Genomic DNA, 17,343 nt, shown 5'->3' with positions numbered 1-17,343 from the left:
TTTTAACCAAAATTGCCACAACTTTAACCTTTGACAACAATACAAACTGAAATGGACCTTTGTCATCATTTTTGCTTTTTGTACCACATAACTCCATAATACATAATATATACAGTCCAAACTGTACCTTTTTTTGGAATCTTTATGATCAGACATGTGGTGGACTTTTTAACATAGTAAGACCCTTCGGCTGCTCCCTTGTTTGCACTCAGAGTCACCACAGCAAAGCTGAGGTGGATCTGCAAGTTGAATTGGCACAAGTTTTACTCCAGATGCCCTTCCTGACTCCACATTACATGGAGAAAGATGGCAGGGGTGGGATTTGAACCGGGAACCTTCAGCACCGAAACCAAGTGCACTAACCACTTGGCCACCACCCGTACACTTTTTGACATGGTTAGAGCATTTTTAAACGTTGACCCCTGTGAAATCCTTCACTGAACCCCTGCCAACCTGGGAGGGCCATTAGACATAAATATTAACTCGGGGTATACCTAGTAAATTGTGGATGGTACAATTTTCCATCCTAGCAGGTTGTGACATGCTCACTTGACTAGAACCTGCACTGCTCACACAGTGGATCCGGTCAAAGTTGAAGTCAGTGAAAAGAACCATACGAGGTCTATTAGAAAAGTATCCGACCTTATTATTTTTTTCAAAAACCATATGGATTTGAATCACGTGTGATTACATCAGACATGCTTGAACCCTCGTGGGCATGCAAGAGTTTTTTCACGCCTGTCGGTTACGTCATTCGCCTGTGGGCAGTCTTTGAGTGAGGAGTGGCCCACCCTCTCATCAATTTTTTTCATTGTTTAGGAATGGCTCAGAGGCTGCTGCTTTGTTTGATCAAAATTTTTTCAAAACTGTAAGGCACAACTGAGTGGACACCATTCGATAAATTCAGCTGGTTTTCGGTAAAAATTTTAACAGCTGATGAGAGATTTTGGTCTGGTAGTGTCGCCGTAAGGACGGCCCACGGCGCCTGATGGCGATCTGCGCTTCGAGGCGGCAGCATCTCGCCGTTTCAAGTTGAAAACTTCCACATTTCAGGCTCTGTTGACGCAGTAAGTCGTCAGAGAACAGAGAACTTTCAGAAGAAGTCGGCATGAGGAGTTTATTCAGACATTCCATTGTTAACGGACATTTTGTAATGAAAGAACGTGCGGGCAGAGTCGCATGTTGGGCCGGACCCGACCGCGGGGGGTCGCGACAGGAAAAACACCTCCGTTGGAAACCTTAACGGACAAGTTGGAACATGCCCAAGCTGTTAAACAATTTCTCAGTTACTCACTTGTTGAAAGCCATCAAAAGCCGCCTGAATTTTACAAATGGTTTTCAACACGGAGGTGTTTTTCCTGTCGCGGCGCACACAGATTCACCGAGTCGTCATGGAAACGACTCGGTGAATTTGCGCACACGTCTTTCATTACAAAATGTTCTTAAACAGTGGAATGTCCACATAAAGTCCTCATGCCGGCCTCTTCTGAATCTTCTCTGTTCTCTCACGACGTCCTGGGTGAATTAAGCCTTAAATTAGGATGTTTTCAGGTCGAAACAGGCCGACGACGGCGCCTGGAAGTGCTGCACGACGTCCCGCTCCGTGGGAAGTCCTTACACCGACAGAAACACCCCATAATCTCTCATCAACCGTTAAACTTTTCACCGAAAACCAGCTTAATTTCTCGAATAGTGTCCACTCGGATATTCCTCACAGGTCCAGAAAAAATTTTGTTAAAGCAACGCGCGCCGTCTCGAGCAGCGTATGAAACAAAGGAATTCAGCCGAGAGGGCGGGACCACATCTCACTCAAGGCCTGCCCACAGGGAAATGATGTCACCGACACGCGTGAAAAAACTCACGCATGCGCACGAGGGTTCAAGCATGATTGGTGTAATCGCACGTCATTCAAATCCATATAGTTAAAAAGAAAAAATAAAAGGGTCGGTTTATTATCTAATAGACCACGTATATCTGCTCAGCTTACAAATCCCTCCGGAAATATAATGTAGAGTTTTCCACAAAGAGCTGACAGAACTTTACTGCGTGGTTCACCAGCAGCACCACATCTCCAATAGGTAACTGAGAAAGCTGATGGTGTTGGGTGAAATAAATGAAATATGTAAAGAATCCTTGCTCCTGTCTGGACAGATGATGGTCTCCAGGCAGAGACTGAGCCTCAGTGTTGGGGATATGTCTCACTCTAGGTTTCCTGCATTTTGTGGATTTCCCAAAAATGCAAAAAGAAGTAAATGTTGTCAAAGTGCCCATCAGCTTGAGCCAAATCATTGACATATCTTCAACCTCAGCCTGCAGCTAGGGAGACTGCCCACCATCTGGAAGGCTTCATGCATCATTCCAGTTCCTAAGAAGAACTGGCCCAGCGAGCTGAATGACTTTCGACCAGCAGCACTCACCTCACACCTGATGAAGACCCTGGAGCGGCTCTTCCTCGACTTCCTCAAACCCCAAATGCAACGCGCCCAGGACTCTCTGCAGTTTGCATATTGGGCAGGTGTTGGTGTGGAGGATACCATCCTCTACCTGCTACACTGAGTCCACTTGTATCTGGATAAGGGAAATGGCACATTGAGGATTTCGGCCCCTTGTGCTCCAGGACAAACTAAATAGGATGTGAGTGGACCCCTGCCTGGTCACTTGGATCTCCAGCTACCTCACCGACAGGCTTCAGTATGTCAGACTGAGAAACACCCCAGGGCACTGTGCTGGCCCCTCTTCTCTTCACCCTGTACACCCCAGACTGTTGCTACAATGCTGAGCTGTGTCACATCCAGAAGTTTGCAGATGACACAGTTGTTGTTGGATGCATCAGGGATGACAGAGAGGAGGAGCACTTTACTGCCTGGTGCCACACAAACCATCTACAGCTCAGCACCTCGACGACAAAGGACAATGACTTTGGCAAGTCCAGACCAAGTCCACGACCAATTCTGATCCAGGGAGCTGAGGTGGAGGCTGTGGATTCCTACAAGTACCTCAGGCTGTGGCTGGACAGCAAACTGGTCTGGACAACCCACACCAACCACCTGTACAGGAATGGACAGAGCAGGCTGGACTTCCTGAGGAGGCTGTGGTCATGTAACATCTGCAGGAAACTCCTATGGATGTTCTACCAGTCCGTGGTAGCCAGCGTCCTCTTTTACACGGTGTGCTGGGGGGGCAGCACATCCTAGAAGGACACATCCAGGCTAGACAAACTGATCAGGTGGGCTGGCTCTGTGGTTGGCATGAAGCTGGACTCTCTGGTGACAGTGGCAGAGAAGAGGACACTGGACAAACTGCTGGACATTATGGACGGTGCCAGTCAGCCTATGCACACTGTCATCAGCAACCAGAGGAGCCTCTTCAGCCACAGACTGCTCCTTCCCAAGTGCAGGACCAACAGACTGAAAACTCCTTTGTCCCTCAGGTCATCATCAGACTGTACGACTCCTCACTCAGAAGGAGGAGGAGTAACAGGAAGACAGAGGACAGGAAGGAGAGCAACAGTAGTAGTCAGTAAACCAGCAGTGATGAGTATTTCCAGTATTTATATTTACAAACTGTTTTTGTTTTTTTGTTTTTTTTGTTACTTTCACTTTTGATGCTCTGTGTGCTTCTTACCCTGTGTGCTACTATACAGTGCTGCTGGAACCTTAATTTCCCTGAGGGAGTCTTCCCAAGGGATCATTAAAGTCCTATCTAATCTGATCTAATTACAGATGTAGGTTGTGTGGTTGATTGATGACCAACATCTGAACATTTTGAAGGTGTAATCCAACTCTAGCAGTACTGATTTGGAAGATGATCCATGAACACAACAAAAATGGTAATGAAACCAAAATCAGCTGACCCCCCACCCCCCGTATCTGTGTAAAGAAGGAAAAGAACATCTTGGCTAATGCAGTGATGAAATATACAATTAAGGAAACTCCTGTCAAATAAGTCTGGTGTCTGAGCACCAGAGGATGAAAATATCTGCAGAATGGAAGAGATGATGAAGCATCTGTGGAATGCTATATAAAGGGAGAAAAGCAGGGGGCCTAAGACAGACCCCTGTGGAACCCCAAATTTCATGTCACTAAGGTTAGAGGTAGTGTTATTGTACAAAACACAGTGAGAATGACTGGTCAGGTATGACGTCAGCCATGCAAGGGCACTCCCAGTAATCCCAAAATGATTTTCCAGCCTATCAAGTAGAATATGATGATCCACGGTGTCAGATGCAGCACTGAGATCTAACAGCACAAGAACCATAGTGGTGTCTGAGTCCACTGCAAGCAGAAGATCATTCACCACTTTAGTGAGAGCCGTCTCTGTGGAATGATATTTTCTAAAAGCAGACTGCAGTGGCTCAAAGAGATTATTCTCAGTAAGATAGTCTACGAGCTGCTGTGACACCACTTTTTCCAGAATTTTAGAGTGAAATGATAGATTTGATATCGGCCAATAGTTTTTCAATACACTAGGGTCAATATTAGGTTTCTTAAGTAATGGTTTAATCACTGCAGATTTGAAACATTTAGGAACAGATCCAGAAGTTAAAGAAAGATTAATAATTTCCAGCACAGTCAGCCCAAGAGTGGGCCACAGGTCCTTAAACAGTTTTGTTGGTATAGGATCAAATAAACAGGTTGTGCTTTTTGTTGACATGACGAGTTTTGTCAGCATGTCTAGTGAGATACAAATTCTGTAAATCTAGATAATACGTCAGTAGTGGCGCCCACCTTAATAGCAGGGTGTAGTGGCTGGGTTGAGGCATGCTGGGATATGTTTAACCTATTTTCTTCTCAAAGTAATCCAGGAAATCTTGTGCTGTAAAAGGAGAGCGAACTACAGGTGGTTGTCCATAAATAAGTGTTGCTACTATGTCAAACAAGAACTTTGAATTATGCTTATTTGTGTTGATCAAATCAGAGTCATAGGTCCACTTTGTAGCCTTTAGTTCAGGGGTCACCAACCCTGTTCCTGGAGGGCACCTGCCCTGCATGTTTTCTAATTTTCCCTGTTCCACTCCCAGGCAATTAACTCTAACAAGTGTGCTCAGCCAATCAAGAGCTGAAAAACACCACTTTAAAAAATCAGATGTGACTTGAGTAGGTAGACGTGGAAAACATGCAGGGAGGTGCTCTCCAGGAACAGGGTTGTGACCCCTGCTTTAGTGCATGCTCATTGTCTGAGTTAGCATCACGCCACACTAGGTGGAATACTTCTAATTTTGAACGATGCCATTTTCATTCTCGACCTCAAGCCTTATGGGCCTTTCACATTGCACGCTTTATACACCTCAGGCAACGCCTCCCAACACATCAATGCATCAACGCCTCAACACGTAACGACAAACGCATCGCAAGGGGGGGCGGAGATTGCTATGTCACACTCTGGCTGTTTCCACAACCCGAAAAAAAGCTGAGCGATTGCCATGTTGGATTTGCATCTGTAGAACCACGAAAAAAATAGCAGTAGAACTATTCTCCATCACCCTGCTGGGAGAAAGCTTTTTTTCAGCTACTTTTCGGAGTGACGGCGACTGAGGACGGACTGACAACTTGGTGGGATATCACTCAAACCGTGACAGTGGGCCGACCCGTACGGAGGAGCCAGAGTTCAGGCCTAATGTTTGACTAACGTTTTTTATTATTTTTTAAGCCGTTTCATTTTATATTTTAACAATAAATCAATGGATCATTAAAAATGTCCATGAAATCAAATCAAATCAATTTTTTTATATAGCGCCAAATCACAACAAACAGTTGCCCCAAGGTGCTTTATATTGTAAGGCAAAGCCATACAATAATTACGTAAAAACCCCAACGGTCAAAACGACCCCCTGTGAGCAAGCACTTGGCGACAGTGGGAAGGAAAAACTCCCTTTTAACAGGAAGAAACCTCCAGCAGAACCAGGCTCAGGGAGGGGCAGTCTTCTGCTGGGACTGGTTGGGGCTGAGGGAGAGAACCAGGAAAAAGAGATGCTGTGGAGGGGAGCAGAGATCAATCACTAATGATTAAATGCAGAGTGGTGCATACAGAGCAAAAAGAGAAAGAAACACTCAGTGCATCATGGGAACCCCCCAGCAGTCTAAGTCTATAGCAGCATAACTAAGGGATGGTTCAGGGTCACCTGATCCAGCCCTAACTATAAGCTTTAGCAAAAAGGAAAGTTTTAAGCCTAATCTTAAAAGTAGAGAGGGTGTCTGTCTCCCTGATCCGAATTGGGAGCTGGTTCCACAGGAGAGGAGCCTGAAAGCTGAAGGCTCTGCCTCCCATTCTACTCTTACAAACCCTAGGAACTACAAGTAAGCCTGCAGTCTGAGAGCGAAGCGCTCTATTGGGGTGATATGGTACTACGAGGTCCCTAAGATAAGATGGGACCTGATTATTCAAAACCTTATAAGTAAGAAGAAGAATTTTAAATTCTATTCTAGAATTAACAGGAAGCCAATGAAGAGAGGCCAATATGGGTGAGATATGCTCTCTCCTTCTAGTCCCCGTCAGTACTCTAGCTGCAGCATTTTGAATTAACTGAAGGCTTTTCAGGGAACTTTTAGGACAACCTGATAATAATGAATTACAATAGTCCAGCCTAGAGGAAATAAATGCATGAATTAGTTTTTCAGCATCACTCTGAGACAAGACCTTTCTAATTTTAGAGATATTGCGTAAATGCAAAAAAGCAGTCCTACATATTTGTTTAATATGCGCATTGAATGACATATCCTGATCAAAAATGACTCCAAGATTTCTCACAGTATTACTAGAGGTCAGGGTAATGCCATCCAGAGTAAGGATCTGGTTAGACACCATGTTTCTAAGATTTGTGGGGCCAAGTACAATAACTTCAGTTTTATCTGAATTTAAAAGCAAGAAATTAGAGGTCATCCATGTCTTTATGTCTGTAAGACATTCCTGCAATTTAGCTAATTGGTGTGTGTCCTCTGGCTTCATGGATAGATAAAGCTGGGTATCATCTGCGTAACAATGAAAATTTAAGCAAAGCTGTCTAATAATACTGCCTAAGGGAAACATGTATAAAGTGAATAAAATTGTGTGTAGTGCAGTGCCTTTAATACCTATGGCATGCTCTAATCTCTGTAATAAAATTTTATGGTCAACAGTATCAAAAGCAGCACTGAGGTCTAACAGAACAAGCACAGAGATGAGTCCACTGTCTGAGGCCATAAGAAGATCATTTGTAACCTTCACTAATGCTGTTTCTGTACTATGATGAATTCTAAAACCTGACTGAAACTCTTCAAATAGACCATTCCTCTGCAGATGATCAGTTAGCTGTTTTACAACTACCCGTTCAAGAATTTTTGAGAGAAAAGGAAGGTTGGAGATTGGCCTATAATTAGCTAAGATAGCTGGGTCAAGTGATGGCTTTTTAAGTAATGGTTTAATTACTGCCAGCTTAAAAGCCTGTGGTACATAGCCAACTAATAAAGATAGATTGATCATATTTAAGATCGAAGCATTAAATAATGGTAGGGCTTCCTTGAGCAGCCTGGTAGGAATGGGGTCTAATAGACATGTTGATGGTTTGGATGAAGTAACTAATGAAAATAACTCAGAGAGAACAATTGGAGAGAAAGAGTCTAACCAAATACCGGCATCACTGAAAGCAGCCAAAGATAACGATATGTCTTTGGGATGGTTATGAGTAATTTTTTCTCTAATAGTTAAAATTTTATTAGCAAAGAAAGTAATGAAGTCATTACTAGTTAAAGTTAAAGGAATACTCAGCTCAATAGAGCTCTGGCTCTTTGTCAGCCTGGCTACAGTGCTGAAAAGAAACCTGGGGTTGTTCTTATTTTCTTCAATTAGTGATGAGTAGTAAGATGTCCTAGCTTTACGGAGGGCTTTTTTATAGAGCAACAGACTCTTTTTCCAGGCTAAGTGAAGATCTTCTAAATTAGTGAGACGCCATTTCCTCTCCAACTTACAGATTATCTGCTTTAAGCTGCGAGTTTGTGGGTTCTACCACGGAGTCAGGCACTTCTGATTTAAGGCTCTCTTTTTCAGAGGAGCTACAGCATCCAAAGATGTCTTCAATGAGCATGTAAAACTATTGATGAGATAATCTATCTCACTCACAGAGTTTAGGTAGCTACTCTGCACTATGTTGGTATATGGCATTGGAGAACATAACAAAGAAGGAATCATATCCTTAAACCTAGTCACACCGCTTTCAGAAAGACTTCTACTGTAATGAAACTTATTCCCCACTGCTGGGTAGTCCATCAGAGTAAATGTAAATGTTATTAAGAAATGATCAGACAGAAGGGGGGTTTCAGGGAATAATGTTAAGTCTTCAATTTCCATACCATAAGTCAGAACAAGATCTAAAGTATGATTAAAGTGGTGAGTGGACTCATTTACATTTTGAGCAAAGCCAATCAAGTCTAACAATAGATTAAATGCAGTGTTGAGGCTGTCATTCTCAGCATCTGTGTGGATGTTAAAATCGCCCACTATAATTATCTTATCTGAGCTAAGCACTAAGTCAGACAAAAGGTCCGAAAATTCACAGAGTAACTCACAGTAACTCAAAGTTAAGTCAAAAGACATTTGCACAGGTTGAAGTCCCGCCCCTATTGTGCACAATTTTAAAACATAAACATTGTATTTATTTACAGTGTCTGTTTTTTGGTTGAAATGAGATATGAATAATTTTATTTGTTTAAAAATAAATGTCCAAGGTTCCTTATATTAAACAAGAAATCATCTAATCTGAAATAACAGGTAACTTATGGTTTTAATTTACAGATAAAGAAAGGTTTCTAAAGAATCTTTAATTTATTTATTTATTTATTTTACTATTTAAATTACAAGTGTTATAAACTTTTTTTATAGTAACCAGAAATTAATTTTGAGGTTAAAAAAAGCATTTGCAAGGATTTTCTTCAGAAAACTACTGTGTATAAATGAGCAGTTCTGTGACACGTTTCTGCACTGACCTGCATATAACGCTGTGTTTTGTACGGATCAGTGGTTTCTGCGCTGACCTGCATATAACACTGTGTTTTGTACGGATCAGTGGTTTCTGCGCTGACCTGCATATAACGCTGTGTTTTGTACGGATCAGTGGTTTCTGCACTGACCTGCATATAACTCTGTGTTTTGTACGGATCAGTGGTTTCTGCACTAACCTGCATATAACGCTGTGTTTTGTACAGATCAGGGGTTTCTGCCACTAGTCTTCCGTCTTTTGGCCTGACACCTTGTTTCTATTGGACAGCGCGAAGCTACGACACAGTTCAGAGCAGCGAAAGTTGGATTGGGTTGAACTTTAACCACGGCAGCCTGTCAACAAGCAGCAATACACGCTCCAAGCAGAAGCGTCACTTTAGCTTGGCTTTTGACGTGAAACTTCTGACATGTCTAAAAAGCAACATGTCTCATGGAAAATAATGTTTTTTAAATGGATTCGCAATGCCTCTGCAGCGTCCAAAGCATGCAATGTGAAAGGCTCTTTATGCTTGAGGACACACAAGTAATCATTGAACCATTGAACCGAAATGTTCCGGTTCCGGTTTGAGTGAACGCTGGTGCGTTTTAGCTGCTGCTGCTCTCTGGAATAGAAAAAGATAAGCAATTTTATGAAACTGGATTCTGTTTTCGACCTCTGGACCTCTTACTGGCTATGTGGATCTACAAATTGGTGCAGTGGCTCACACCCACCTTGTTCGTCCTGTCTCTCGTCCGACTGCATGTGGCGGCGCTCCTCCAATATTCTCCGGCTGACCTGTTGAGGCTACAGCACTCTGTCTCTCTTCCACCACCGAGCCTTGTGCCCCCGGACATCGCTATCGGCCAAGGCAGAAATACATCCACCGCGGATCTCGCAGGAGATTTCACCATAATGACACTACTGCAATAAAATCCATCTGGTCCACATCTCGGCGTCCCTCCCATCACGCTTGTCGGGCGGTCGATTCCCGCATGCTCTCTTCCCTGCCTGACTCAGCCCCTCCTGCTGCTTCCGCTGACATCTCCACCTCTCTCCGCTTTGGTCTCCTCAACGTCCACTCACTCGGTACCAAGACTTCAGAAACCTCGGTTTGTTCTTGTCTTATCACTGATAGATATTAGTGCATGGAAGACTGCACTGAATTTTGGAGGTGATCCAGATCCAGATTAGCAGACTTCAGAAACCTTGGGTTGTTCTTGTCTTACCACTGTTGCCGGTGTACTTGCGCAGAGGGGTTGGTAAAATTAGATGTTTCATGTGAGAAGCACCTTGAGGCAGCGTTGTTGTGATTCGGTGCTATATAAATAAAATAAATTGAATTAAATTGAAACTGAATTGAATTTTTAAACAACAACAAAAAATACCTGCAGAATTAAAGTAATTTCCATGGACATTTACTATTCAAATGGAGGTAAAAATCAATCAATCAATCAATCAATCAATTTTTTTATATAGCGCCAAATCACAACAAACAGTTGCCCCAAGGCGCTTTATATTGTAAGGCAAGGCCATACAATAATTATGTAAAACCCCAACGGTCAAAACGACCCCCTGTGAGCAAGCACTTCAATAATCTGAATAACACCAAAACATTTTAATTAAATTGGTTCAACTTCATTAACCTTGTAGAGGACAAACAAATCAAGTGAACTACACCACTTAACTAAATGCATTGCTAATGTTGAGTTAGTCTGATAATAAAGTCTCATGGTGTGGACCCTTTTTTCATTATCCATGCAAATTGTTTCATTGTTTTTGACTGACAAAGCACCAGCCTTCGTTAGCTTGGACTTAAATATTCTGCAGACATCCTGAACAAAACCTATCCCGCAGGAACTTCTAGCCCATAGTTAGTAACCTGGCCTGGGGTTCTGGAACCTGAAAATCAGATTTTACTGCTTACTCTGAGTTCACATATCCAGATCAGTGACTAAACCCACATTAAGGAATACCCGCTGGCTGCAGTGGCTAGATGGTTACTTGCAAGAGATAAAGATGAAATGGTGGTCTAACTGGGTAGTTGACAAACCATGACCCCTGCCAGTTCTGTTGTGTGGGTGATGATGTGGTGCATGGAGTCTGTGCGTGCTCCCAGACATTGTCTGTCATGTACAATTTAACGTGTATTTGTGTGTGCAGAGGTATGAAGGTGATAGAAAACAGAGCTCTGAAGGATGAGGAGAAGATGGAGCTCCAGGAAATTCAGCTAAAAGAAGCTAAACACATCGCAGAGGATTCTGACCGCAAATATGAGGAAGTGAGTGCCCAATGACCAGCTTCAATTCTACCAAAACTTGCAATCTTTGTCAGCATTTATTATAATGTGGAAGAAAATCCTACAAATATTAGTTGTTACCACAATGATAAACAATGAATTGAAGTGTAAATATGGTAGATAACCAACACCAAAGTTTACACAAGAAACATCTTGTACCTACATGAAGGTTTGAAGTTCTTTCTGGGGTAATAAGGTGGAAATATTTTAAACTGATCTTTTACAGTAGAGCCACACCAATATACGAGGTCTGTTAGAAAACTATCCGACCTTTTTATTTTTTTTTAAAACTATATGGATTTGAATCATGTGCGCTTGCATCAGCCAAGCTTGAACCTTCGTGTGCATGCGTGAGTTTTTTCACGCCTGTTGGTTGCGTCATTCACCTGTGAGCAGGCTTTGAGTGAGCACTGGTCCAGCCCCCTCATCGGATTTTCATTGTCAGGAAATGGCTGAGCGACTGGCTGAGCAGCACTGAATCAAATTTTTCCAGAAACTGTGAGAAACAGCCAGGTGGAAACCATTCGGAAGATTCAGACGGCTTTCGGTGAGGATACTCTGGGCGTCACACAGATTAAGGATCATTAAAACCGGATTAAAGACAGCCCACAGCGGCAGAGGGCGCGCCGCGCTCCAAGCGGCCATCAACAGGCGGAAACGACCAGATCATTTCCAAAGTGAACGCTGTGTTGATCCGGGACGTCGTCTGACTACCAGAGAAATTGCAGAAGAGTTGGACATCAGTACTTTTGCGGCAAATTCCACTGTTACAGGAGATTTTGTAATGAAAGACGTGCGGAGGAATTTGCGCGTCGGGACTGAGCCGCAATGGCGCACAACAAAAAGCACGTCCGTGTTGGAAGTCTCACAGAACAAGCTGTGACATGCCCAGCTGTTACACAATTTCTCGGATACTCACTCGACTGAAAAGCCACCAAAAGCCATCTGAATCTTCCGAATGGTTTCTAACACGGACGTGCTTTTTGTTGATATGAAAACTTTTATTTTTACTGAATACATAATCCAGAAAAAAAAAAAAACTTTTTCTGTTGGAAATCGGATCATGCCATATTTTACAGTGCTGTCAAGCTTGGCTGGGACCCCCATTAACCCTTGGTCATATTAACCCGGTGGTATTTTCTTGAGTTTATCATACTTTCAGTATTTCCACTTTGAAATTACTTGCCATGTTATGACTATCAAAATGTTCAAAACAATTTCAGCTCTCAGACTATGTGACATTTTTGTCTCGAACACTCCATGTGTCACTCCTTCCAGCAAATACAGCTTCTTCTTTCTACTGATAGATTTAATCTTTATAGCTTCATCACCACTAAATCCAGCATTGAACTAAACAAACACATGACAAGTACGCAATAAGCACACATGCACATCACAACTATGCATGACAACAAAATGTAAACAAATCATTTCAAGAGAGGATGAACACTGATGAACATAAAATCCTCAAAAAACATGGGAATAGAAAAATCTTCATAAAAAACTTAAACTTTATATTCCAAGTGGAGCAAAAGTTTTTAGCTTCATGCCTTCAACAAAAAAATGTGAAAACTATAACTGTCCTTGTGCCACACCGTGTGTAGGCAAATGTTCCTACCTATCCATCCATTTTCTATACCCGCCTACTCCAAGTAAAGGTCACAGGGGGGCTGGAACCTATCCCAGCAGTTATAGGGCAAGAGGTGGGGTACACACTGGACAGGACAGCAGGTGTTGTGTGTTGGGGGGTTTGGCTGGACTTTTGGGTGTTCTTTTCTTTTCTTTGCTCTCCAGGTGGTATGCAAACTGATTTATTGTCTGTGGAGAAGGTGCTGGCAGAAGAGTCCTTCACCCTCATCAACATAATGTGTAGCACCTGTGGATGGTGCTCACGTGCAACCTTAAAGACTTTCAGCTGAAGCAGATAATGAGATGGCATTCTGCATTTAAGCCATGTGTGATTCAAGCAGAATTGCCGGGAACTCGACCTTGTGATGTTCGTTTGTGAGACGCTGAGGACCGCGCCTGGGTTTGACACATCGTGCCTGTGAAGGAGGACGGGTGAGGGACACATGCTGTCAGCACACATCAGAGGTGATTGATTGTCTGAATAATTGTTAACAGTAACTTGGTATTTTGTTATGCAGTATATGTGAACATTGATGAGAATTGTGCAGCTCGCTTCTCACGGCCGTGGCATGCGGACTGATGATCCTCCACCTGTTGTGAGAAGCTGCACATTTATATAAAGCTTAAATTCAGACCTGAATGTGTTGCTGATAGTGTGTGCCTTTGAAGGATATTAGTTGTAGCTGCTGACTTACCTCACCTTTTCTATCCTTCGCAGAGTCGGTTTGTCGTGTCCACCTGGGGGGTGTTTGGCGGTGAACGTGGGTCCAGAAGCACCGGGCTTCGATCCTTTTGGGCGCTGGAGAGCGCGCCGTCCTTCACTCCGCCAGACTGACGCAGTTTATGTTTGTACACTTTGTATTGCACAGAAGGGGGAAAAATAAAATTGTTTTGTTTTTGGAACCGCTTTCTGGTTGTTTTGGCGCTGGGTTCCGTCAGACGCAGGTCCGCTCCTCAACCCGCGTCGACACATAACAGCAGGTGCATGGTAAAACAAATAAGTACAAGTAGGCCTAGGACTGGCCTCAAGTTGGAAAAGTTGTTCCCTTCCTTAGTGGGACTTCTGGCCCTGAGAGGAGGAAGCTGGTCTCTCATAGTCCGGACAGTAGGAGCTGAGTGCAGCCATAGTCAGGCACTCAGACACTCTCTGTCTGCATTAGAGTCCAGATTTGGACATTCATGTCAGGTGTTGCTCTGGATTTGAGCTCAATGTCATTTTTCAGTGTGAAGATCCAGGCTGAAGAGTGATGCCACTTTGGACGTTATAGAGTGCACATCCATATTTACCCCAAAATGGAGAACAGAAAACTGACAATGGGCTCAATGGAAGCAAAGTCATTAAAGTACCTGTCAAATTCTGACAAGATGCTCTGCACAGGATCATCATAATGTGCACTCTCAGGCTCCACAGTCTTTGTCTTGGTGCTTTAAAATTTATCCCCAAAGAAATTATGGGTAGATACAGTGGGGGAAATAAGTGTTTGGATCCACTGTCAATTTTGCAGGTTTTCCCACCTACAAAGAATGGAGATGTCTATAATTTTTAATCATAGATACACTTCAACTGTGAGAGACAGAATCTTAAAAAAAAAAAAAAATCCAGAAAATCACATTGTATGATTTTTAAATAATTAATTTGCATTTTATTGCATGAAATAAGTATCTGATCACCTACCAACCAGCAAGAATTCTGTCTCTCACAGACCTGTTAATTTTTCTTTAAGAAGCCCTCTTATTCTTCACTCTTTACCTGTATTAATTGCACCTGTTTGAACTTGTTACCTGTATAAAAGACACCTGTTCACACACTCAATCAATCACAGTCCAACCTGTCCATCATAGCCAAGACCAAAGAGCTGTCTAGGGACACCAGGGACAAAACTGTAGACCTGCACAAGGCTGGGATGGACTACAGGACAACAGGCAAGCAGCTTGGTAGAAGACAACAACTGTTATGATTATTTATTAGAAAGTGGAAGAAACACAAGATGACTGTCAATCTCCCTCGGTCTGGGATTCCATGCAAGATCTCACTTTGTGGGGTAAGGATGATTCTGAGAAAGCTCAGAATTACACAGGAGGACCTGGTCAATGACCTGAAGAGAGCTGGGACCACAGTCACAAAGATTACATTAGTAACACATGATGCTGTCATGGTTTAAAATCCTGCAGGGCAGCAAGGTCCCCCTGCTCCAGCCAGCACATGTCCAGGCCCGTTTGAAGTTCACCAGTGACCATGTGGATGATCCAGAGGAGGCATGGGAGAAGGTCATCTGGTCAGATGAGACCAGAATAGAGCTTTTTGGAATCAACTCCACTTATCATGTTTAGAGGATGAGAACAACCCCAAGAAAACCATCCCAACTGTGAAGCATGGGGGTGGAAACATCATACTCTGGGGGTGCTCTTCTGCAAAGGGGACAGGACGACTGCACCATATTGAAGGGAGGATGGATGGGGTCATGTATTGTGAGATTTTGGCAAACAACCTCCTTCCCTCAGTAAGAGCATTGAAGATGGGTCATGGCTGGGTCTTCCAGCATGACAATGACCCCAAACACACAGCCAGGGCAACTAAGGAGGGGCTCCGTAAGAAGCATTTCAAGGTCCTGGAGTGGCCTGGCCAGTCTCCAGACCTGAACTCAATAGAAAATCTTTGGAGGGAGCTGAAACTCCAAACCTGAAAGATCTGGAGAAGATCTATATGGAGGAGTGGACCAAAATCCCTGCTGCAGTGTGTGAAAACCTGGTGAAAAACTACAGGAAACGTCTGACCTCTGCAATGGCAGACAAATGTTTCTGTACCAATTGTTAAGCTCTGTTTTTCTAGGGGGTCAAATACTTATTTTATGCAATAACATGCAAAATAATTATTTAAAAAATCATACAATGTGATTAATGGATTTTTTTTTTTCTTTAGATTCTGTCTCTCACAGTTGAAGTGAACCTACGATAAAAATTACAGACGTCTACATTCTTTGTAGGTGGGAAAACCTGCAAAATTGACAGTGGATTCCCCCAATGTACATGTTAGAAAGGAACAAAAATCACTTCTTTTTTTTTCATCCTTGATAGGGTCTGCTTTTTTTTTGGAGGTCCTGGGGTCCTTGGGGTCAAAATGAGCCAAAATGACAAAATCACAAAATTTAGGTTTTAGAATGCTCATATTTCTGTGCGCCCTGAGTGAGTCAAATTGATTTTCATTTGTGTCTTTTGGGTATGGACTCTCCAAAAACGTGAAAAATGTGGCGGCTGACTCAGGGCACAACCCAAAGGTGGCACTGCAAATTACTATTTTTTGTAATTGTGTAATTGTGCGCCCTTAGTCAGCCAAGATCTTTTAAGAGAGTTTTGTAGCTGGTCTTGGTCTTGACCCTTTTTGCAGAGTTTTTATTGGGCCCCTTCACAAAGAGGCCAAATATAGTAAATTGGCAACTTCCTCTGATTTTCATGAAACATGCAGAATTTGCTCCCATAACAGGGTAAAGGGGTTTGAGTGCAGTGCGGCAGGCCATTTTTGCTGTAAGCTGCCACCTGGTGGCCAAAAAGGAACTAAACAGAAAAAAATAAACACTTTCAAATAACCATATTTCATGAACTGTTTGTCCTATTCTCATTCTCATTATTTGAAGTCATCCCATCTGCTCAAAGTGATGTTCATCAGTGAAAAGTGAAGTCACCTGCTGGAGTCACTGGCTGCAAAGAAAGCCTGCCCCCTCTTGGCCCTGGAATGACTTTGGACACTGCTGGTTAAGTGGCAGGCTTCAATGTGAAGCCTCCACAAAGAGAGATGCTGCACTCTGGCAGTGGCAGGCAGAGAGACACGTACTCATGGAACCTTCTGCAGGCTCCAGAATTGGCTGTGAATAAAATACAACACAGACTGAAACAAGACCGAACAGTCTGCAGGTTCAGGAAGTGGCTGAAAAACATCTCTCTGTGACACTCTGTCAATGATCTATTTACAGAAATATGACAAAAACAGAGTTGGATGCACCAGCATGTCCATGGAGACGGAGCAACCATCTGCCATTCATTTTCAATGACAAGAGACCATCAGTGATATTTACAGAGATCAGTGATATTTACAGAAAACAGTGATATTTACAGAGATCAGTGTTATTTATAGTGATCAGTGTTATTGACAGTGATCAGTGATATTTACATTGGTCAGTGTTATTTACAGCGATCAGTGTTATTTACAATGATCAGTGTTATTTATAGTGATCAGTGTTATTTACAGTGATCAGTGTTATTTATAGTGATCAGTGATATTTACAGTGATCAGTGTCATTTGTAGTGATCAGTGTTATTTGCAGTGATCTGTGTTACTTATAGTGATCAGAGATATTTACAGAGATCAGTGATATTTACAGAGAACAGTGATATTTACACCGATCAGTGATATTTACAGAGATCAGTAATATTTACAGAGAACAGTGTTATTGACAGTGATCACTGATATTTG

At 42.8% G+C, this 17,343-nt stretch overlaps 1 protein-coding gene across 1 annotated transcript in view; it reads left to right on the top strand.

Annotated features, from left to right (window-relative positions):
* Positions 1-17,343, top strand: part of tpm3 (tropomyosin 3) — a 96,038-nt gene that overhangs the window by 30,127 nt on the left and 48,568 nt on the right. Inside the window, exon 4 of the mRNA XM_034160548.1 lies at positions 11,111-11,228. Within this exon, the coding sequence (XP_034016439.1) occupies positions 11,111-11,228 (118 nt within the window). The remainder of the gene's footprint in view (positions 1-11,110; positions 11,229-17,343) is intronic.

This window comes from Thalassophryne amazonica, chromosome 20, assembly GCF_902500255.1.
Source record: "Thalassophryne amazonica chromosome 20, fThaAma1.1, whole genome shotgun sequence".
Taxonomy (NCBI): Eukaryota; Metazoa; Chordata; class Actinopteri; order Batrachoidiformes; family Batrachoididae; genus Thalassophryne; species Thalassophryne amazonica.
Note: the sequence above shows the minus strand (reverse complement) of the source record. Positions and strands in the feature narration are given on the sequence as shown.